The sequence below is a fragment of the Harpia harpyja genome, chromosome 22 (genome assembly GCF_026419915.1).
Source record: "Harpia harpyja isolate bHarHar1 chromosome 22, bHarHar1 primary haplotype, whole genome shotgun sequence".
NCBI lineage: Eukaryota > Metazoa > Chordata > Aves > Accipitriformes > Accipitridae > Harpia > Harpia harpyja.
The window spans coordinates 4227427-4252314 of NC_068961.1; the positions used below are offsets into that span (position 1 = coordinate 4227427).

Consider the following 24888-nt stretch of genomic DNA (forward strand, 5'->3'; position numbering starts at 1 on the left):
AAGGCAGGGCATAGGAGTAAAAGGTTGAGAAGCTTCAGGGAATGGAAAGACCATCCCACAAGTTTAGTAGATTTACTTCTCTATGTAAGTGAAGTTTAGAACTATTTTTGCCAGAATATTGCCTTTTTTTTTTTTTTTCATTCCCTGTTATGTACAAATATTTGTATAACTTAGGATAAACTCCAGCCTGGCTTCTGCATTTAGGAAAGCACTAAACTGGCATGATCTAATTGAAAAAAAGCAGAACTTCAGAAATATCTGCATGATTAAATAGATGGAAAAAACTGTAATCTCACTGGAAGAGATTTTGAAAGACAGAGGCCTTGTTGATAAAAGCCATCACAGCAATTCCACAGAGAGGCAGCAAATGATTTCTCAATTTGAGAAAATGCTTATTTCCAATTTACAGCAAAAGACAGCAACGATCATAATGTCTAAATACATACTTCAATGCACATACCTTAAGAAACCATGGCATTGTTTCTCTCTTTTTGAGTAGCATTGCTAACTTACCCTAAAGTATATTACCAACTAGACAAAGATATTTCTGACAAAACTACACTAAGACTATGAAAGAGAAAAAATTCCTACCAACACAACCTGAAGACCTATCATTTTTTTGCTAATTCAGTAATAGCAGTTAAAACAAAAGCGCCTTAAACTTAGATGCACTTGTGTCAATATAAAGACGCTTTACACTGAAATAGCTATTTAGCTTCCCAGAGGAGAATGCAGTACCAGTATAAAGCATTTTACGCCAATATATCCAGCCCGCTCTTGAGATGCTTTCTCTTTCATTATGCTGTAGTGCAAAAATGACAAAACTTCCTACTGCAGAGAAGACCTTTGCTCCACTTCTGTCAACATTAAGACCGCTGTTTATATAAGATGCTACCTAGTTTTAAGGTGGACTAACAAACGTGCATTCTTGTCCAGATTTGCTCAAACACCTCTTATCCATAGTCCAGCATGACAACGAGATGCCTGTACCTCTTAACTACTTTGATAGGCTTAAAAAAAATTTTTCACTAACCCATTCAAAACCCCTCACTGAAATGGCAGCCCACTCACTTCAAAATAGCCAGGACATCAGCCTCAAGGCAGATTTATTTAAGCATGTTTACATTTGACAATAGCTAAATGAAGCTAACATTTAACACATCTAAAGTTAACACAGCTAACACATGTAACCTATTTAAACAATTGCTACATATATTTGAATGCATCTACATCAGATACCTCTACCAGTTTAAAGTAAAAGGTTGGTGTTACAGAAACCTGCTTGGACCACTATTATCCTGCAACAAAGTTAAGATTGATATAATAGTAGTCGTCTTCACCCACTGTTACACAGCAACAATGGGTTTGTATTTATCTTTTTATTAGGAAAGTATTTTAATGATACTGATTCATCATGCACGTGTTACAGTGCCATGCAGAAACAGAAGTCTTGAGCACACTGTAGTCTAAAAGCTGTCAGATGAAGTCTTTGGGGAAAAGTTTAAATTTTTTTTTTTTTTTTTTAAACACAATGCTTTCCTTCTTGCACCAAAATTTAGCAATGGCAGATTCTTCAACTTTCCCCAAAGCAGACAATTGTAAGAAATGCATTAAATAAAAACTCCTTGTTTACTAAATTCCATAGCAATGAATGTAAACCTTATATCAATTTTCAACATGCCTCTGCAATATAACAGTAAACCGTAGCACAGATAATATTACTTTCATCACTGCTTAAAATGCTCCAATTCTCAATCTGCTAATCATTCCAAAGACTTTATGTAACCTAAAATGCACGTTTCAACTTTTTAAAAATCCCACCTTTTTTATTAACAAAACTATACTTATGTATGTGAACAAACGGACACATTAACATGTAACTCTATCAGCACTTCTTATGGAAAAATAAAGTCTTCACTTTCTCTTTTTAATCTTAAAAATTATTCCTCAAGTAACTTTAGTTTCCCACATCACATGGCTTTTAAGAAAAACGGGCACTTACCAATAGTTCTTCTTGTTGCTGATGGTCAACTGAACAGATATACAGCTGCAGTGATTTTAATTTCAAAACACTTGAATGCACAGGGATTCGGAAAACTTCATTAAATATTAACGGAGTTTGGAATTCCAAAGCTCTAGAGCAGTAAGTGGTTGGTGTGCCTGACTCAAGTGGTGGTAAATAAACTCTCACATGACTGGGGACAGCAAAACAGACAAATAACACAATTCAGACAAAGAAAGCTATTTTACATTTCTCAAAATCAAGCTAAGCAAAAACATCAGTGTAACTTCTCCATTAAGAATCTGCTCTGGGATCTCCTTGTTACAGGAATTTATTTTGTACTCTTAACAGAGAAGAACTGCCAAGCTAATTTGGAAACGCTATCTTTTAACTAAAACTAATTTTTTTTTTTAACTTGGTGCTTAAGCAGAGGCACCAAGTGGCACTTGAGATGCCCTGAGGTATCCAAGGCATCTACATGGGGTAGCAAATATGACACAGGATCTATGGGACAGATACAGCCTTCCCCTGAGCAGTAGCAGCTGGAGGCCAGGTGCTATGCTATGCTATTTCAAATGGAAACACATGCCTATGTTTAGGCAATTGAATTGCCCCATAAGTGTCACTAATCCATTTCTTCCTTCCACCCACTAAGCATACCTTTTTTTCGCCCCCCTTAAGAAACTCAGCACAAAAGGATGGCAAAAGAAACCTGCAATCCTTGCATCCATCTGCCATCTTAAAAAACAAATTTAAATATCTGGTACCACCTCACTTGAGACTCCAAGCCAAAAACAAAATCCACAACCATTTTAATCTGACAGAAGGCAGCAGAGCTACTTAGAGAAGTGTTTCTGTATTCTCCCTGTCCCAACTGCTCGTCCAGTCCCTGCAATATCGTATTTTTTGCCATACTTTCCCTTGTGCGAGCAAACAGCTTCACGCAACTGTGTTATGAACCAGATTAGAAAATTTATCTGGGCTAAAAAATGAACCTAGTGGGGGGAAAAAAAAAAAAAAGCTCAAAGTTTAAAAAAAAAAAAAAGGCCCAGCTCAGAGGCTCACTCAAGTTGACTACAGAGCTGCATGAACTCTTATGCCACCACCAGCGAGGGGTTGACACTGACAGGCAAATAAATGGTTAGAGGACTATTGGAAGAGCTCACTATGGTGGAACTGCAGCACTGGAGTGTGGAGCATCAGTTAGGTAAACAGCTTCACATGCTGTAAAAAGGGAGCAATCCAACTCCTCTGCTCAGTGGCTGCTGCAGGTAACCTCCCCCTCGCTGCCCCCAGCAACTGATTTCAATGAATGTACAGATGCATGGAGGAGTTCATTAAACTGGCTAAAAGCTTTTTCTGGTTTTGGTAAGATAAACTACTTTTTTGACCAAACCACTTGATTTACCCTGCAGCCATTCAATTTCTTGATTCCAACCCAGGTAGTTAACAGAGAAGAATGTGGAACAGAACTGCCTTTTTGAGAGTCATTTAGATGCCCGATTGCCTTGATGACAATGTCCAACAAACCCTCTGGAGTAATTTTTTTTCTTTGGTGACTCTACTTTGTTCAGATGACGCTTATTTCTTTTTCTAATCACAAGACAACATGGCTTAGTACCACTCAATACTCAAATTTTTTCCCCTATCGCGTGCCCTTGCACTCACACTGAAAACAAAGCAAAAGACCAACACTAACGCACTGACCTATACGAAGAGGTTTGCAGGGTTAACAAGATCAAGCATTCTCAACAAAGATCAACTCATTCAGTGAGCTGTATATCTATGTAACAACTCCCACAGAATGGCTTATTTTACAATACAATGTTATCACACTTCCATTTTCCACAGTTTTCAAACAACCTCTCCCAAAGATAAAGATCAACAATTTTCACGTCAAATTTCTTTAAAATATGTTTAAGATATATATCACTAGATAAAACAGTGTTTTATGGCAACATTGCCATTATTTAAGGAACATTTACTAGAATTAACTAAGCAATGTTCTACATAATGTGATATGGAATTTGAAAAAGTAGCACAGGCTGCCAGAGGTTAAAAAATTCAATTGTTTGTACTGATTCTCAGCTAGTATTTGTCTTGGGAAGGTGTTTCACAGATATTCAAGGAGAGCTATAATGGCCACAAAAGTCTGCAGATGTCCTGGTTGGGTTTGTTGTCGCTGTTTCTGTGTTGGTTTGGGTTTTTATTTGTTTTGCTTTGTTTGTTTGTTTGTTTAAGATAAAGGGCAAGGTATCTCTTTTACTGATTAATATAGATGCTGCCGTAGGAATTTGAGAAAATTACACTAAGCTTATTCTGGGATACATAACAGATAAGCTGTAGAGAAGTTGTACAGGAAATAATATTTCTCGAATACTGCAAACAATGTAGACAGCTTTTTGGCCAGAAGGCATGGGATGATGGAAGCAAGACTTCCAATGTTTTTGAACAAATTTTCTTGTGCATAATAAACATGTAAGAACATGGGTCATTAGAGACTATGCTTGTTAACTGACCATTATGACAGAGGTTCTATAAAAGGGACAGTTTGTGTCCATAAAATTAACCCTTTCCTCATGTAAACTAAGACATACCATCTTCTCCATAAATGGCTTAATTTTGCATGAAAGCAAACAGATCTATGGTATTTACGACTGTGGCACAAAACAAGCAATGATCAGGTTTTGGGTGAAATTTAAGCTTACATTTTGCAGTTTTCTTTAACAACTAGACTACTAAAGTTCTTCAGCTGTAATACATGGACTAACAGACATTCGCTTCCACTGTCATGCCTGGAAAATAAATTTCATGTGTTAGTCACCAAGCATCAATACTTTGCTTAAGAGATAGACATGAAAGACTAGAAAGATTTAAAGAATGTAAAAGTAAATTTTGCTGTTAAACAAATCTCTTACACAAATCAGTTTGAATCAAAAGCAATTAGAGATAGCACACTGATAACAGAACATTATTAATAGTATTAGCTACAGTAATAAAGTTATCAGAACTAAGAGAATTAAACATTATTCTGTTTGAAAAGAATAACATTCCTTACTGTGACTCTTGATAGTGAACAGGTTTTATAAAATACATTCCTTGGTTTAAACAGTTACACCATACGCGTGTGTGTGTGCGTGCATGTGTAACAACATACCATTTACGTTAGACAAATCAGTCTGCATTATTTTCATGGGTTAATGAAAAGAAACAAAAAAATTATACTCTTTCACATCAGCATGAATTTTGATATGGAACTACAAACCTGTTGAGATTTGAAAACTCCCAAGCTTGGGAATTAATTTTCCAAGGAGTAGGGATGATTCTGGGGGGCTGTCATACAACATCCTGCCTTGCACTGCTATAGCCCTTCCTCATACTACTCCCGCTACCAAAAATAGCATGCCCTAAGCACAGGATTTCAAAGCTGTATTTGGGAACTGTATTAGTGTCTCTTCACCTGTGACTTTCCTAAGGTAATCCTCCTTTATCTGGCACAAAAAGATCTCGCTCACAGAGACATATCCCTATATCCATACTCACACTAATGGCCCAGACAATGAAAATAAATGCTACTGAAAGAAGTAATGAAGGCCCTTTTATCAGCTAGCATTGAAAGGACACTGAATGAACTGTGGTTAAGGCACATCCCCAACACAAAGTGGCATATGACTGACTAATCTGTACGTCCACTGAACTTTGGCTGTCAGTTCAGAAACTTCTTAAAACTATCCACTGCAAGTTCAGTTTATTAAAAAGTTAAAAACCAAAACCAAGGAAAGTAGTGAGCAGTTCCTGCTGAGTTGACAGGGAGAAAGAGAAGTAACTACTCACAGGAATCCAACATGTATTTGCGGTTCTTCATTACTGGCAGCATCACCATAAACAGGCTCTTCCAGATCTTCATTCCTGCAGGAACAGAAAGTACTGTAAACTACATACTGACCTAAGCTGTTACAACATAATGAAATGAACATTTATTTTGTGATTTGTGGATATAAGCAATTGTTTGGTAATACAGGAGGGACTGGTAATATAGAAAAAACTGAGATACCTATTTTAAAACATACAGAAGTAGTAATTCACAATTTTAAAAATTGAGGTTTTAGAATACCTCTTTCAAGATATTTAGGTTGTTTTAATATTTATTCAGTCTTCCATTTCTCTTTAGCATCCTCAAAACCTTATCTTCTTCCCAGTTACTGTTTATTGTGTTAAACAATTGTATAAAGTAACACGTCTTTATCCACCCTTCGATCACTTGGTCAACCTATACATTTTTCGATTTTCAGCAGTGCATGTATTTCTCCCTTGCAGTTATACTCCTATCACATGCTACTCAGAATTGTAAGTCACACCGTATAATTTTATTTTGTTATAGATGGTTAAAATAAATTACTGATTTATGACTAATAAGCTGAGAAAACTATCTTTCAAGGGAGAAATATACAGTATTAAAATGTTAAGAGACAATAAAGCAAAATGACTTGGCACTTGTGAAGATGACAGTGGAACTGCACGTAAAAAGCTTCTTTCCTTTAAAACATGCAACCTAATATTTTTATGTTACTAAGAATTAGATATTTTGAAAGTGTATTCAGAAATTTACAATGAATTCTTTTGGACTGTGTGGAAGAACAGGAATATTTCCAGCTTACTATGCATTTATACACCTGACCTTTTGCTTAAAGCTTCAAACACGCCACTGTCACTAGCCAGTGAATGATCTGAGAGACATGCTGAAACTCGCCTGGCTCTCCTCTCCGATCTTCTACCACTGTCTCCTCGCAGAGTTACAGCTGTCATGGAGAAAAAAGTGAAGACAACATCAGCTCAAGGCAATCTCTTAAAAACTAAACAAGAACATTTACTTTATCAAAAATAGCAGCAAAACGGCACAAACGCAGTTCATTGCTTTTTCACCTAAGTTAAAAACCTCGAATACAATTGACCGGAGATTTTCTGTGGTAGAATTAAGGACGGAAATTTGTGGCTAATTTCTCTCTGACAAGACTAAGTATAAACCAATTGCATTGTTATTAAATGCTTTTCTGGTAGAATAACCCCTCCTGGAGGAAGACCTACATTAATTCAACATAGGTACACATGATATCCTAAACTTTTAAGATTTACCTACTGAATATACAATAGGTTGAAAACAAACACAGAGACTAATTCTTTTAAGAAGTTATCAGATAACACAATGTGAGGTTTTGTCCTCATTTGTTTCCTAATATGAAGTCTCAAAGCATACTGTTTATACCACCGCATAATAGCAGCTTTTATTTACAGTCTGAGAGGCATTATCAAAAAGAACCACTGCTTTCCAACTCACTCAGACCACTGTTTTTTCAAATTTTTGGTGAATGACTTTGAAAGCTGACTGGGGGAGGAGGAAGCAATATTCAACCCCCTCTTCCAGCCTTCCCCGAGTCACCAGCCATACCATAAATAGCGACTCAGCAATCAGTTTCCTGTTTTAAGTGTATAAACAAAAATGATGTTATACATCAGGTTTTGCACAGGCAAGTGGGTATAGCAGCTACCAATCCTTTAAAGTACATGCACAAGTAGTGATGCTCAAGAATTTCATAGGTAAGGTTTCAACACTTCAATGATAGCTAACTTGAGGTTGTTTTCTTTCAAGTCCTAGAGAGAACCATTAAACAGACTTGTGGAAGTGCAGATTCTTCACTGCAACGAAGAACTTCTACCAACTTTCCCCTCTTTTGCTTAAGGCTCAATGCTTGTCCTCTAAGCAGAAAACCAATGGCAAAGAGATGCCACTTCAAAAGTGGGGAAAGCATCTTATTTGCTTCTACTCATGCTCAGAAACTTAGACAGCATGGAAGCATTCACAGTTTCAGCAGACAGCATTTGGAGTGACAGCAGCATAGTGCACATCGCATGGGAGACAAGCACCAGCTGACATTTACAGCTTACCGCCCCCAACTAAGGATGAAACACGTCTTACTCCAAGTAACAACTCGTTGAGTACCTCTGTTACGCATTATCTTAAGGCATCAAAAAGAAAATACTGGTACCTAATCAGTAAGTTTCCTTCAACGGAATGCCAGCCCATGGCTTGAGCTCCACCTGCAGAGCCCAGCTGAGGTACAGACTACGGACAGTGAGCCACCCCCCTGCATGGGACCCATCTCGCCTCCCACCCAAGCACCACCAGGACAGGACATCAGGACTTGAAGCTTGATAAAAGTCCCCCAAGTTAACCCAACCACATCACTGCTGTCAACAGAAGAGTTTGGCTAAGGTTAGCTTTAACCCACTGTGGGACTGGCAGACAGGATGCACTGAGCCCAGCAGACCTGCACCGGCCCAAGGTACATTCCTATATCAGGCCACAAACAGCACAAAATCTCAAAAGATGTTCCAAAAATCACAGGGTCCTGTTTGGAGGTAAAACTCCCATACATCAGCAGAGCCAGTTCTCTGTCCTTTTGGATCTGTAAGCAGCCCTATGAAGCTCCCCTCCAAATTCAATGAAGGATTTAGTCATCTTCAGCTATGCAGGAATTTTATCTGCTGACCAGGAACAGCCCAATCTGCATTTGTCTCTGTGCCTGGAGAAAGAAGCACCCTTCCCCCCCCCCCCCTCCAATTACAGCATCCCACCCTTAGTGTACACCACACATCACGCACTGTTACTCACGTCATCCTTCCCACAAATGAGAGCCAAGTTCAAGCTAGCTCACAGAAAGCAAAGAAACTGTATTTGAACCATGCTATCCTCCATATCACTTGTACAAAGTGGTGGGTTTGTTTCCTTGGTTGTTTGGGTTTTTTCCTTTTTTTTTTTTTTTTTAATGAACTTTTAATTTGGTGAGTCCACCTCAAGTTCTGTCACTGATATTTATGCGGAATCAAAACTAGCACTCTGTAGAGACACCTTTTAATATGAAAGTTTCTCAATAATTTTACATCATTGGAAAGAGGCTGAACTTCACAAAAGTGTATAAATTTTGTATGAAAGTGCTTCTGTAATTTCTGTAGTAATTTCAGCAAGTTACACTAGAATGGCTTCTTTTTTAAATAAGCCTTTGGCTCACCCCTCTATTTGAACACTTTGTATAGATGTAGCGGATGAAGGACCTCACAGGCTCTCTCCTTTGGAGGTTCATGTTCCCAATTTGTCTGGAAGGAAAAATTGGTCTGAAGCACCAATATAATGTCATGAAAAACTGACATGTTACAACAATGCTGTAACTTGACAATGATTTGCTCGCTGCCTGCAGGCCACAGAAGCATTCGGTAACATCTGGACAACCCCAGTGAATTTGGGAGAGATGCAAACACCAAAACATGCCCTTGACTGGGGGGGGGGGGGGGGGGGGGGGGGGAAGTCAGCAGGAAAAATTGGTCAAGAAGAAAGAGACATCAGATTTTGGTTTAAACAGAACAAGATTTAGGACAGGTTACAGACCTTCCAATGCTGGAAGCTATAGAATTGTTTAAAAATAAGGTTTCTAAGATAGACAATTACCTTTCATTTTCTTATTTAAATAATATCATCAGTGAACTATATATATGAATTTCCAGAACTACTGGGTGCCAAAGCTTGAGAAACATAAGACAGCCCTGATTAAAAGAACATTCTCAGGTGTCATTAGTTGAAAAAGTGAACTTCAAAGGAAATTTGTGTTTCCAATATTTCATTAACTAAAAAATACATAAATAAATCTAAAGCATGTTTTACAAGCTTAGGAGACTACAAATACTGCACATCAGCTCAAAATGCACTAATAAAAGAGTCAAACACTCTCATAAAAACTAAATCAGAGACACAAACAGACCTTACCTACCATGATGCTGTCAGGCATTACTATGATATAATGAAGCTGAAGCTCGCAGAACACTTTTTCCAGGAATTTAACTACAGCCATGAATATATTGTTTAGTTGACATAGCAAAAAATTAAGTATGCTATAATGATTAAACAGATACAGCACAATAACAAACAAAACCAAATATAGCAAAATCTCCTGTTTCTTCACATGCAACTCAAAAAAACCCCCCAAAACCAAAAAACAAAACAACCAACACTTCACACAGAAAAACACACTGGGAATTACAGGCAAAAACAGCACAGTAATTAATTTCAGGTTCACTTACAGTGAATTTTTCTGTTGTGCCGCGTGAGAAACAAGACAAAATGAAAAGCACACAATGATAAATCATCTTTTAGATCTGTGACAGTATTTTACAAACAAGAGATTATTTAGGCATTAAAGGAAACTTAGCACTTGAAATATTATTTTAGGATAGAGAGGAAGAGATAGTGAAGATATTAAAGCCCAGTATTTTATTAATATGTTTCCTCCCACTCCCAGCTTCATAAATACGATGGATTTAACCTCTCAGGCATATTCCCTCCATTCACACATGCTAACATATTTCACAGTATGTCCCAGAGACAGATGCAGAACAGTCAAACAGCACATCAGCAACTGAACATCAAAACTGCAGTTCCTGAAGAACTCCTCGAACTTGCTCAGGTGCTGTTGCAGTGCAAAGTATGTGCAGTTTATTCAGTGTTAACCTCCCCGATCCCCAGAATTTGCAAAAATTACCTCATGTTTCGTCTAGTGAAGGAACAGGCAAAAGACCTTTAAGATTTGTCCAAGCTGAGACTTACTGGTTTTCCAGCGTTGCGTTATGCCAGCAGACCATTGGGTGGCAGCAGCAAAGCACACTGCATAGTACTTCAGTAAAAACCAAAACCCCCCAATGTCTGCGGGTTCCCAAGCTGTGATACATGAGTTTGATGCTCCATCAAATTCTTCAAGAAAAGAGTACAAAACCAAAATAATTCCGAAACTTCCCACTGCTACTTGCAAACTGCATTACTAGCTGGTGGGTTTGCAATTGTGAGTGTGGAGCTCAACGTAGTCATGACTCCAGATAGAAATCAGAAAGGTTAAACCAATTTTCCTTAAGCCATTTTTTTCAAATTAAAATATAAAAAAAAAAAAAAACCTCAAAAAAAAAAAAAGGACAGCCTGGCTACCTTTTAACCATACATTCTTCCTCAAAAAGCAACACGAAGCACTCTGTTGTACACAGAGAAAAGTTGTAACCCCTGTACTAGGAGCTGGACACTGCAGCAGTGACAGCAGGTAGCACAGGCATGTTCTGCCAGAGGTTTTCAGAGAAATGTGAAATGTGTAGAAACGTGACAGAGGAAGGAGAAAAGGAAAACCAAAGCAGGAACTTGACCCTCATCCTATTGCTCCCTAGGCCCTCAGACCAGGCCTTCACTTCTAGGAAACACGTACAAGCTATAAATGAACTACTAACATAGTTTCACTTACCACAATGGGTGAAGACAGGCTGTGGTCTGATCTGAGGTTTAAAGAAAGCCTCAGGAAGCCTCTTCATGGCACTAATTTAAGCACGAGCTTACATGCTGGTCTCTGGAATTCTGTTTATTTTGGTCTGAAAGCTGCAATATGGGCACTAGAAATGTTTACATCTAGTAAATGTAAATTCTGCAGCAGTATCTTCTGGCAACGCTAGCTGCGTTAAGGAAAGTAGGTGAGTCTAGACTCAAATGTTGTTTGAGCAATACAGGCTTTTCAGCACAGTGATGACATTTTCTTTTTAAAAATAAAAAGCTGGAAGCTTTTCCTTAGGTACTGTCAATGTTCCTTCTCATTATCACTTGACAAATAAGATTTTGGTAGGATAATACGATACATTCTCTGGTTATATTTCACATTATTCGTGATGTTGTAAGTTCCAAATGCAACATTCTATGCAACTGCCAACACAGAATTCTGGATACAGAAATGGGATGGGAATTAGAAGCTTTAATATTAAATTTATATTAAAAATATTCTCTAAAAGTCCTTCTCTACTTGTATGGTTTTATTAGAAATACAAGCAACCAACAAACAAAAACGTGATCATGAAGGAATACTCTTTTTCATTTTAACAGCAATTCTTCATTTGATTGATTAAAACAGGAAAAGAAATTTCTCACGTGCCTGTACACTTGGGTTTTTAAATCTCTTTTGTTTTTTAAAAAGGTTTCTGTTTCCTCTTTTGATCTCTCTAATTTATGCTTCTCTACTGTAGTGCCTCAGGAGCTTCCACCAATGCAAGCTAAAGAAAGTCCATCAACTTCACAGTCAAGCAGGAGAAGAAAACTCAACAGTACGTGTGCCATGGTAACTGCACACATCGCTCCTCTGCGATCACAGAGCACAGGTTCTCCGAGACAACCACCCAAAGTGGATCCTTAACTTCTCGCACAGCCCCTACAAAAGATGCTCCTTGGCTGATGAAGACTCTCCTCAGCACAGTGCACCGTGCACTCCTGACCGCCACGCCACTGTGGCTTCTGCTCCGTCGCAGAACTTGGACACGGGAACATGGTCTGGGGTGTGTACGAATTCAGCGTAGAGTCCAGCCAGCCTTCAAGCGCTGTCGGCAGCATCACCTTGTGCCTGGTTTTGTGTTTGGGGTTTTTGGGGGGAGTTGTTTTGGGGTTTTTTTTTCCCTATCTCCCCCGGGTTTGTGTTGCTTTAAATTATCAGAATAACAGCAATATGGGCACAATTCTGGGCCTCAGAAGTAACTAAACCATGCTTTTTTTTTTTTACTAATTCCCAATCCAAGACCAAAATATTTATTCCTTGATGTGCTACACTCCAAAAAAAGTCCATATTCCATTCCCTTTCTTCCACCCAATTCACCACTATTTTAAGATCTATTTAGAAGGATTTCTCTGTTCTTTCACCTCTTTGCCCTAAATCTAAAGTTTGGGGTTTGGGGGTTTTTTAACAGCTAACATCTACCATGTAATTTTTAACTGATGGAAGTAAATAAGTCAAACTGAGGAACAATCTCTACTGTGCTAGTATGCTTAGGTCTGTTTGACATTTTCTACGATAATGTGACAAAATAGTAATGTCCAGAAACTCACCTCCACCAGTTTGGACAGCAGTCAGCTGTGGTCCCATTTCTCGCAGCCCTTCATTGTCCGCAGGGTAGGTGGACATCTGAGATGAGCTCGTTCCTTGTGTATCATCATCACCCAACACTGTGGTCTGAGCCCTGAGCATTTCCAGGGCTCCTATGCTTGCCATCTCCTCAAAACCTTCTGACATCTGAGCCAAGGGAGAATCTCGAGATGCAGAGAGAAATGGGGTGTCCAGAGGCGAGCTTGGAGGGGACAATGATGACAAGGAGGACCGTGATGACAGGGACGCCAGGGACTGTGGGGTATCCAGAGACCTCCGCTGTTTATTGAAATTTGAGTGTCCAATGGGATCAGCGTATGGCACATCCTTTGTGAGAGACTCGAAGGGAATTATGTCAAAGCGTAAATGCTGCCCGTAGTCTGTAACGCTGTCTGATTTGTCGTACTGAGGAAGGCCATAGATGTCCGTAAAGCTGACCGAGCTGAGGGAGCCTCTGCTGGAGGCCAAGGATCCTCGACTGGAGGCCAGGGATCCTCTGCTGCTGCCAGAGGACATTGTGAGGGTGCTAGCTGACAGACTACAGCAGGCAGAGGAAGAGAAAGCAAAAAAGGCCCTTTCAAATATAATCAGCAACACCAGCACAGACCTAAAAACATCAATCCAGATTACACAAGCAATTTTGCCTGTATTCAGTACAATGACAAGGAGAGATATTTGGCATTTTAAGGCCTAGCTCACGTCTTTCACCCTGATCTCAAGCACAACCATGACTGGAACAGCGCAGGTGACAACCAAATCAGGAACAAGTGCCTGAAGACAAATGGTCCAACAGGACAAGCCTACTCTTTCCTCCAAAGTGTAAGCAGCCATAATTTGGTAGAAAAGAGGCCAGAGCAGGATCTGGATCAGTGGACTCAATGTAAAGCCAGGAAGGGTAGATTACCATGATCCATCTTGAACTTACATTAATGATGGGTCATAAACATACCAGAGAAAAGAAGTGCGAGGGGATTTGGAAAAGTCCTAACAAGCTGCTGCGTAAGCCTCATCCTCACAAGTTTTTCCGGTGTAAAATAAAAAAGACTTTAGGATGAATCCTATTCCAGTTCCTCTCGCCACTTTCAGACAGTTAAGGAGAGAAGAATATAAGTGACGGAAAGAGATGAAGTGAGACACAGCAGGAACTGAGCTTTTCATGTTGACATCGTGTTGAGCTGAGGAATCCCCAAGAGCTGCATCTAAAAAGGCAGCTGCCAGTGTGAATATGCAAAACATTTGGGGCTTCTGTGTGGGTCTTAGCACATTCTTGTATTTAAATGGCAAAATTTTGTCATCTCACCAGAGGTCAAAACCCCATCCTTTGCAGAAGGTATCAAAATTTTAAAACCTCACAGAACTTAAAAGAATGTTATCATCAAATTAGTAAAACGGTAACAATATTACAATGTGTTTTAAGTATGTATCTTTGGAAAATAAGATAACATAAAAAATTCCCAAATACACTTAATAATCTAGCTCACATAACCATCACTAATACTATTTATAAAACTCCATCCAAATCATCACATTCCATAGACCAAACTGTATAAATTTAGTAAAAAATTGATTTACTTGGCACACATACATACAAGTATTAAAAGGCAAACTTGATAGACTATTAATATTCTTCTCCGCTGCAGTTAAACTTCAAAACCTGCTGGTTTTACTTAACTCACCTTTTTAACTGTGAGTGTAAATATGAGGTTAAACGTGTAGCTTCTTCTAGTTGCATAAGCAAACAATTTCTCTTCTCCTGTAACAGTATCCTATAATTAAACAGATGCATATTACTATTTTTCTTCATTACAGTAGTGCTTAAGAAGTGCTAGGAGCTTTCCAAGTACAGAAAAATATTATCGTGTTGCAGTTTGGAATATAAAAAGAAGTTTCACCATTTAATGAGAAGTTTTAATTTACACAGCTCATATGCAGCAATGGTAGTTCCAGCAAGAACACAAGAACCAAGACTCCAACAGAATTCCCAGACAAGAGAAGTAATTGAGGTACAGTGTAAGAGTCATGATGTTGAAAATACATTACGGCAATTAGCAAAGTCAGAAAAAGTCCTAGGTAAAAACATCAGGCTCTACAAGATTTTTTTTTTTTTTTTTTCCCTTGCATCAACCTGACTGTGTCAGTAAAATACAGAGAACTACTAGGACTTTCGTCACCTTGGCAGGAAAAGAACATTCCAAATAGCCCTACTATCCAAGCTAACTAGTGTCAAATTTCAAAGATAAAAAGAAAAATTTTTGGAGGACTTCTGTTAAGCAGTAACCATAAAACTCAACTTTAAGTTGAGTTTAAGTTGACTCAACTCTAATTCTAGGTGTTTCAAGCACATTTATGTATCGTTATATTTAAGCAGGTGATACAGCATTTTGAATACTAAGCTATGACAAAAATCTCTCGCTGCGACTTATTTTTTTCCCATTCTAATAACAAGCAGCTGAATTACTCAGTACCACTGCCACAACACAAAGGAAATGTACCTATAATGCTGTTGGTCTCACACACCTGTAAGATATCTTAAATTCTGTATTTTGAGATTATAAAAACTGCAAAGAATAAATTTTATCTATTGATATCACATTTATTCTTTTCCTGAATCTAGAATTATAAGTATTTCTGGTATTTTGTTTTTCTAAGCTCAATCACTGAACTTCAAAATAAAATCAGGGTGTAATCTGTTTTGTGTTGTACATTTTTATGTCCAGGAAAGTTACTGCTCCAGCCCTACATTCATAAGTTGGCTGGAAATTGGGATTCTGACAGACAGTTTGGAGAAAGCAGATCAAACTTATTTGAGTGCTTCAGACCTTCCTCAACTGCAAAGACAGTTGTTTGAATTCAACATGTTAATGGGCAGGATAAAAAAAAAAAAATAAAAAATCCAACAACAAAAAGGGAGTCCTTCTGGATAAAACAAAATGGAAGCATTAGTTTCGATAAATTTTGGATAGTTAAGATGAGAAAAAAAATGTCTATGTTAGCAATAAAAACATACGTCTCTCAACTTCTTTGGCGTCCCAACTTCATCCATTCATATGCTGGCAAGGGGCTGTAGTGCTACACTCCAGCAACCCACCACCCCTGGGGAAGCTCCCTTCATCGCAACCGCACCCAAGCACGAGCAATGCCGAAGCTTTTCTCCTGCTTCTGTGGTCCCCAGACCAGGTTAACCAAGTGGTGCAAGGAAGGCTGCGGCTCAGCTATGCAAACTTCCATGATAAAGACACTGCATGCAGGAACCAAAAGATGATGACAAATGGATCCAAGTAACTTAACTGATTCAAAAGCTTGCAGGGCAAAGAAGAGGTATCCATACCATCTTTAAAAAACAAACTTAGGAACCTACACTCCACAGTCATCAATGCCGTAAGGTAGGTACCTGCGCTAAAGGGCAAGAGATGACTCCAACTAAGGCTGCCAGCTAATCTTTAAAAAAAACAAACAAACAAAAAAAACCCACGAACACCCCTCCCCCCAAACAAACAAAAAAACCCCCACCTCTGTCACACAGATTTTAAGTTCACTCAGTGCCTTTAAAACTCAGTAACAGAACAGAACTGGTAATTATTTAAAGAGGAAACTTCTTTGTATTTCAGGGTTAGGAGGAAGTGGAAATAGACAAGCAGAACTAAGAATGGTTTTGGTTATTCCTGAGCCTAAAACAAACAAACAAATGAATCAGGGCTACTACTAATAGTTAAGCTTTCCTCCAATTTGTTATACAAAAATAGAGTGCCCTTCAATATTATTCTAACTTCTACTCAACTTTTTGCTAGCATTTGAAATATCAAGTATCACATTGGAACGCTGGTTTCCACAGCATGAGCTACGTGGAAAAACAGCTTGGCCTTTTTGCCAACATAGTATGCACTACCTAACAGGAGAGCCCAAAAACAACAAATAAAACTTACTACACTGCAGTGTAAAGTGAACTCCCTTTTCTGTCAGTTTAAGCTGGAAAGCCAATGTAAAGATATTGCAAAAATTGCAAAATATGTAACGCTGAACTGTAGGCTGGCTGTGAATTTTCTGGTTATTGTCTGAATTTACTGTCCGAAGTAAGCCTTTTCAAAGGAGCTGATGTGCTCAAAATTTGTACATGGCTTCCAAATATTTTAAAAGTGTCTTAATTATGTAAATATTAACCTTTCCACAGATCACCTTAAAGCTGGTTCATGTAGTCTTCCTCAAGTGTCAAACCTGGGGTTTTACCACTACTTAAGAGAACCAAGTCTGGGAAACAAGTATTTTCTCGCTTTCTCTGGAAACAGTCTATGGTAACAAGAAAAGGTTAAGAGGTTTTGTCCATTTCTATGGCTACAGGAAAAACTGGGCAACTTTGAAATAAACACAGTGTTTTCATTAATATGTTTTGGGGGGTGTTTGTTTTTACATATAACTTGATATTTAATTTAAGTTTTCAAGAATGATTCCGTTTACTGTGTTCCATGAATGTCAGAGTTGGGATGTACTCCCACTACTGAGGTTGCAAATTAAAAGGAAAAATTGTATACAAAAGGCAGTGAAAACTTAAATCATTTAACCTTCCTCTTATAAGGCAGAAACCAAATATAGGAAAGGATCTTTGTTCTGATGCTTTTGGAGATGAATATTACTCCACAGCAAAATAACAGAAAAATCTTTCACTATCCAGGTACTGTTGTTCCGGCCTCTATTATCAAACAATATCACTCAGACTTTTTCCAAGCATCTTTTGTCACTCTATTCTGATCTCTTCTTCCTATTCAGATGAATGAAAGGAGTACTAACTAGTTGACATCACTCTAACTCTCCTTCAGAAAACTTCAAGACAGACAGAATTAAATAATGGCAGCCAGGAGCAGTCTCTTCCTTTTTTGAAAGCAAATTACTCTAGTAACATTTTTTTGGTTTCTTAAACACAGTGAAATTCCCTACTCTTCCTTTTGAAACTACCTATATGGATCTTAAAGTAGATAAGAAAATGGTTTAAGTTCCCAAACCTTTCAGTGGCCCCATGAGCAGATGTTGCTCGAGCCCGTTGAATTTCATCCTCCAAGCGTCTTTTTTCTTCCTCTAAACGTGCAATGTCTTCTGGGGATCGTCTCTGCTGACTGATGAGCTGCAACTCCTGAAGAAGAGCCTCCTTCTCTTTGATGAGCTGAAGACGATCCCTGTCCGCTTCAGCCATTCCTGGCCAAGATTCATTATCTAGCAAGGCCAGCTGCTGTTGTATATTCGAAACTCTTTAAAAGAGGATAAATATATTTCAAAATGCAGGAGACAAAGATGAAGACAATTAAGAGGAAAAATACCAGAAGGTGAAGCCTGTTGACTTCTGTGACTTTTCTTCTAAATTTTGAAACAAGAAAATATAGAGGACTTTAGAATTATATGTTTCTGTTGGGGGGGGGGGATTTGGGTTTTTTTGCTTTGTTTAGTGTATTTTTAAACACTAAAAAGAACTGCCAGTGCTTCTAAGTGTGTAGCTGTATAAGAATTACAGTGCATTTATCTATCATGTGGACAATACCTGCCTTCCCAGCTTTCTCTTTTTGAAATAAATCAATTCATAATTTTATAGCTCTTGAGTTTGCTGCCTGTACAGCTGATGAAGTTGAACATCCTTTCATTCCTCATTCTTCCTCTATCAGATCTTAACTTGGGATTTCAAAAGTGCAGTGAGAAGCTGAAAGGGATGAAGGGAAGATGCTTATCTAGTGACAATAGATCCATATATTCATGTCCCACTGAGCACAGGAATGGTTCAAGGGGCTGAAAATATTAGGCAGTCCTGACTGACAACAAAATTTTAAGAATAAATAAGCTGTCAGTAAAACAAAAACAAGGTCTGGAAAAAAGATCTACTGGTTACAAAATACAGGTGGCTTTAGATGGATCCATCATCCAATCAAGCAATTAAATAAGCTAACTTCATTTTATTTTGTAGTAGGCTTTATAGCCCAACGCAGTTTCCTGTATCTCAATGTGCTGAACCACTACATGAAACAGCAGTTGTAAGAATAATTGCGCAGTTGACATTTTAAGAAAATGTTCTGCTAAAAACAAATTTTGAACTCTCATAAATATTATGAAGAACCCTAAAGCTAGAAATTTCACAAATGCTTCTTTTGGCAAAATCTAAAGGTATATAAACATAACAGGGAGAACACTCTTCTACTGCTAGATATTTATGCTTGTCTTACAATGGGCAATTTAGACACTTTAGAATGTTACAGTGAAAATGAAAAGTAAGAGGAAATCTAGCTTTCTGATTTCTGACCATTTGAAACTGAGAACTGTACAACAGTTATGCAGTTGTACACCTCATTTTCATCTTCACTTTGAAATGGTAGCATTCAAAGTTCAGTGCACCATAGCAGACTATCACCCTTTAAATAAGTAAGTAAGTAAATAAATAAATAAAAGCACATTTAAAGCCAGCCATAAAAGTGGGATATGGATTCATTCTTTTGGTTAAAGTAATCTTTCTTCCAAAACATCTGGTAAGAAAGAAAAGATAATAACAAAGCAAGGTAAAGGCACATAACAAGCCAACAGAAGATCCACAATGTGATAACGTGTGTTTAAGAATAAAAGAAAAGGCGTAGACAGGACAAAGGTAAGGTTTTCCCCATCTAAAACCAAAACCTCATGCAGTGTTTATTTCATACTGACATCTGGAAAGTATTTGGCTATCTTATTATCAGGGGAAGGGAAATAAAATATCAATATAAGTCATTTTGCAATGACTGCATTCATATATGAATAGGAATTTTACTGTGAATTTTGTCAAATACATTTTTCCCCACTTAGATTTCATTTACAGCAAGTAAAGAACTTCGGTATTATGTTACATGTTAGTCCAAAGCAGAATACTTTATCAAGCCCTTCAATACCATTTCCTCCTCCTTGCATCAATAACCAACTTCCTGCCAATAGATACTGAAAGCACCATTGTGAATCAATACACAGTGTCTACATATTTCATGCCTCTGCTATTGTGCATGAATTCCAGATGCAGCCTCCTGAAGAGCACCTCGTCTCATCGACCAAACATCAAGGGCCAGGAAAAGCGAGCAGAGTGAGGATCCCTCCTCTCCCCCACCCAGGCTGCTACGCTGTTGAAGATTCAGCAAACGCTCCTGAAGGTGTGTACAGCTTGATTTTCAGGTGTTCAGTGCCAAATGAAACAAGTGGGGGCTCAAGGTCCTTCCAACAGAATTACAGAATTCAGGTACAATTGCGTTATCACAGCTTGGCAAGCGAGTGTGAATCAGATGAGCCCTGGCAATGTATTTGAGTCACCATGTTCATAAGCTCTTACACAGCTTGTGGATGAAAGAAGATGAGATGTGTCTGGTGAAGTCTCTGGGTTGTTTTATAAGACAGCTGAAAGACTGACCCTCTCCTTCATTTTAACACAATTGTTTTGCTAGCTATTTTTCTAATGCAGAGTAAGCTGGTTAAGAAGCTGACCACAGGAGCAAATAAATGCTAATGCAGGCAATAAGGAAGAGAGAAGTACCAGCAGGCAAGAGGGGAAGGTGGGATCCCCCCTTTCAGTGCTAATTAACCACTGAATCCACTCGGCTGTAGAGTAACACACCACCCTCAAGACAAGAGGTTTTAATTTAGACTCTTGAGCTTACTGAGACCACATAACTCCCTTTGTGTACGACATTCCAGTTTGAAGTTTTGTTTTTTCCCCTCAATTTCTGTTATGATGATGCTTTGAAAGCAGGAAGTTGTCATACAGTAACTTAATTATACTGTCATTAAAGGGAAAAGTACTGCTGTAGACAAGGTTTGTATCACTGAAGAGTTCCAAAATCAGATTAGGTATTTACTTGGATTCCCTTGACACTCTTAGCATTTAGCTCTTCTTGTCTCTACGTCTTCCCTTTAAGCAAAGAAAAAGCACTCGTAAAACGCTACATAATGCAGGAATCTGTTGGGAGGGGAACTTCAGCACCCATAAGTCAGTTTTCTGCAACCTGTATTTCCTTCAAACGAACCGAAGTTTTCAGGCAATTTTGTTGCTTGCTTTCCACTAAGGACTCCCTCTGTATGGTAAGTTCTTCCAAAAAGCTACCAGTGATAAACTTTTAAAAATTTATCTCCTTGGCTAGAAAACTTCCCTAAGGCTTTTATGGTCTCACTCACTTAAACCTAAGAAAAATATCAAAGAAGTCATGTTCAGTTCTGCTAAAAACATAATAAAAAAATCCTCTTAAGCTTGTTCCATAATTGCAATTTGTCTTCTCCCAACACAAGCTTTTCTTCCCAAACACAATAAATGCATAAATAAGCAATTTCACTGGGCTTGTCTATGCCAGATTTTATTCCTATACTACACCAGCCATTCTCACTGCTGGTATGTTACAAAAAGGTAGCTGGTTTGTGTTTTCAGACTCAGTGCATATATTCACCTACTTTAAACACCCACTTAAATAAAGCAATGACTTGACATAGATTGCAATTTAAAGGGGAAAAAAAAGAAAGTATTTAGGATCCTTTGTGAAGCCTCTGTTTTTCAAACACATTTTTTCTTTCCTATTGGGTATTTTTTAAGATACTACTTCTTAAGTGTAGTCACTGTAAAAGAGTACTTTTATCTGGCCTAATGCCAGATACTGATATAGCAATTTAACATATTCCTGGGGAAAAAACAGTTAATTTTGAGCCATCAACATTCCAGGCATTTTGCCCATTCCCATCCTTGCATAACAAGTGCTGAGGAGCTTGCATTCCACGCTCGAGTAGGTGGTATCAAATGACTGGTTTCCTAGGTAGGCAGACCGACTTGCTGCTTATTTCAGTATTGAAAAATTTCAAATGTGTATGAATATAACAGCTCCTGTTAAGCAGAAAAGCAGGCGGGACACAGATGGGATGACAAAGGTTTAACCTGTTGATCTTAAGTAAACACTGATTCAAAACGGCAAACTTGCCCTGAAATGGCCATCCATACTAATGTAGCTAGAATGATGCCTAGCCGAGATAATGTAGACATAGCATGAGGGTGGAGATCAGTACAGCCAGTAGTTTACTACACAAACTACATCATGGGGGCAAAAAAGCATGTATTTTCAGAATTTACAGCACGTCTGAATCGTTATAGATCTACACAGACCCCCCCCCCAGACAAAATAGGGCAACCCTTCCGTCACTGGAAATATCTGGGGAACCTAAAAGATTCTGTTAGCGTCTACAACCTTATTTTCAAGGTTGCTATCTGAACTCAGCATTAATGGAATTATACTGCTGAGCTCGAGAACATTTCAGTTTAGAAGAGGTTATTTATTAAAATATAGCACGAGAAGTGCAATTAAAGTAAAAATCACTTTTTGTGAGATGAAAGAGACTGATCTGCAATTACAATTAACCCCATGTTTAGACCATTACTCACATTATGAACAAGACAGGTGTCTTAGGGAGGGAAATACTCTGAAGCAATACAAAGGTCCTAACTCATGCTCATAAAAGGGACGAATCATGGGTATCCTACAGCTGGCACATCCTAACCTACAAGCTCTGCTCTTCCTAGTTTAAACAAGTTCTTCGACCTTACTTTGTCCGAATTTTTCAAGGAAAAAACCCAATACTCCCCTACATTTAAATGCCTAGACTTTTGGGTGACATATCAGACCACTCTACAGCAGAGGCCTTTGTTCCCTGTGGAATGGGAAGATCAGTGGGGATAAAATAAAGAAAAAACCCCACAGTTATGATTTGTAGAACGGTGGCAAGGATCACGCAAATATGCAGACAATCAACATAAATCAGGCCAGCTCACTCTTTTCCTTAGGCTTATAATTGGACCCAGTTCTCTGCCACTTCAGGTAACAGGGAACTTCTCCCACATATACCCAGAAGGGGTGGCTGTGGGACTGAAGACGCATAATAAAGGGTGTAAGAACTCAGTAATTTCTGGTATTTACAGACCCTCTTGAGAGTGTATTATAATTTATATCCTAAGAGGGCAAGGCTAGAGAAAGGGGAAGAAAGACATGGAAGGAACAAGAAGTTGGGGAACTCAGCCAAATGCTCACAAAATTTCTCCACTGTGTCTACTTTGGCTGTTCCTGCACGTATATGCCACTGTGGCTTTGGCAAAAAACAGGAGTACGCTCTGCAGAATATCCAGCCTTCCTGGCAGCCCAATTCAATAACAAGGAGGTCTTAAATTGGCTTAAGACGCTCATGAAACCTTTGGAGTCCACTGGCATTTTGCAGATAAAATTAGGTATTCACCTTTAGGAAAACTGCAAAGCCTGCTAAAACCAATGCAGGAGAGGAATTAGTGTTCCCCAATTCACAGGTAAACTGGTATAATGAAAACTTTAAAGACAGTTCAAGAGCATGGCTCAGCTCCCTTTACAACCCAAAGGAAAAGTTTTATGTTTAAAAACTGACACTGGGAGATTAAGGTTTAGCTGACATGCCTTAGCCAGATATTTGTGTGGTATCAGACAAATTACTTCATCCCTATATCAGATTTTCAGATTAGTTTAGCAGAATAAAGCAGACAAATCCACTGAATTTCACTATAAATTAGGCAATTACACCTTGAAACCTGCCTACACAAGATGAATTTTAACAGGAAAATACTTGACTGTTATTGTATCATTACTGCAATGTTGCTGTCAATATCCAACCAACATGTATTTTGTCAGTACAAGCACAAATTGCATTGACACACTTCTGCTTGTGCTAGTGCTTTTAAAAGCCCAACTGAAAATTAATTTTGGTAATGAGACAACAAGATTGCAACAAAGTAACTATTCAGCAACTATACTGAAAAGAAAGAAATAACGTTCTTAAAGGGAATGTGGAAATACTAAGCATAGCTGAGGAGGAGGCTTTTTCAAGGCTAAAACAAATCTGTTGACAGCTGCTGTAAGATTTAAACAATTGAATTGAAAAATGACATCTTTGAATTCAAATTTACAGAAGGCACAAACAAATTTCTGCTTTTGCACCCAAATTAGATAAGCTAGTTGAATATGCTTGGATGTATTAGTTCATTAAAGTCAGCTACCATCGAACTGGATTATAAAAAAAAAATTAACAAAAATCACAGTTAAAAATTTTGGTGCTTCTTATTGGAAGGATCATTTTTCATCTACTGATTAATACACTTCACAGGATATGACACACTACAGCAGTGACATTTCATGATCACTTGCTAAGATACTTCATGTAGTCATCATACTGAACTGCACAACTTAGAGTTATCAAAGAAAAACAATTTGCTTTTGATTTCTCTTTCTATGAAGCAGTCTATTCAGAAAAGTGCTCGAGGGGTACACTTCCAGTGTGCAAATGCTTTCATGAGAGGTGGTCTCACTGAAATAGCAACTGAAACTAAAACCGGTATTTATCCAGGCAGCTTGAGGCTGTCTGTTTAAAAAGACTGTCCTCCCCCCACTCCCGCCTCTCTGGAGGGCCACACTGACAGATCTGAGAGAAGAAATTTCACGGAAATAAGGTACAGTTTATTTAAAAATAATGGGGGGGAAGAGAAAAGAGCAAAAGAAAAGTGATTGAGCCTCCCTTCAGCATGACTGGCAAGTTAAAAAGTAGAATTTACATGCCTCCTCCCAGAGCCTGGATCAGACACAGAAGAGAGGACCTCTTCCCCAGCGTGCTGCAGATGTCAGAACCCACAGCTCACAACATCTCAAAAACCCATGGGAAAAATTAAATTGCAAATTATCCAACTTCCTTCCAGTGGGAAAGGGAAGGGGGAAAAAAAAAAAAGCTATGTGAATGTCTTAATTTATGCAAAGGCCAAACCACTTCAATAGTTAGATTTTTGAAGGAAGAATTAAAATCAAATTACCTTTTATGAGGGAAGAGAGAGATTTGGGGATTATAAGCCAACTTTTCTACTATCTCTGGGTCTCT

The 24888-nt window shown here is 38.3% G+C and overlaps 1 protein-coding gene across 4 annotated transcripts in view; it reads right to left on the reverse strand.

Annotated features, from left to right (window-relative positions):
- WWC3 (WWC family member 3) overlaps positions 1 to 24888 on the reverse strand; it is a 104540-nt gene that overhangs the window by 12877 nt on the left and 66775 nt on the right. For 3 of the 4 annotated variants that reach the window (XM_052773873.1, XM_052773870.1, XM_052773871.1), the window contains exons 9-15: positions 17979 to 18221; positions 14661 to 14750; positions 12948 to 13522; positions 6681 to 6801; positions 5837 to 5911; positions 4711 to 4797; positions 2003 to 2195 (exon numbers count right to left, since the gene is read on the reverse strand). In XM_052773873.1, coding sequence (XP_052629833.1) covers positions 2003 to 2195; positions 4711 to 4797; positions 5837 to 5911; positions 6681 to 6801; positions 12948 to 13522; positions 14661 to 14750; positions 17979 to 18221 — 1384 coding nt within the window. The remainder of the gene's footprint in view (positions 1 to 2002; positions 2196 to 4710; positions 4798 to 5836; positions 5912 to 6680; positions 6802 to 12947; positions 13523 to 14660; positions 14751 to 17978; positions 18222 to 24888) is intronic. The other variant, XM_052773872.1, reaches the window with a different exon arrangement.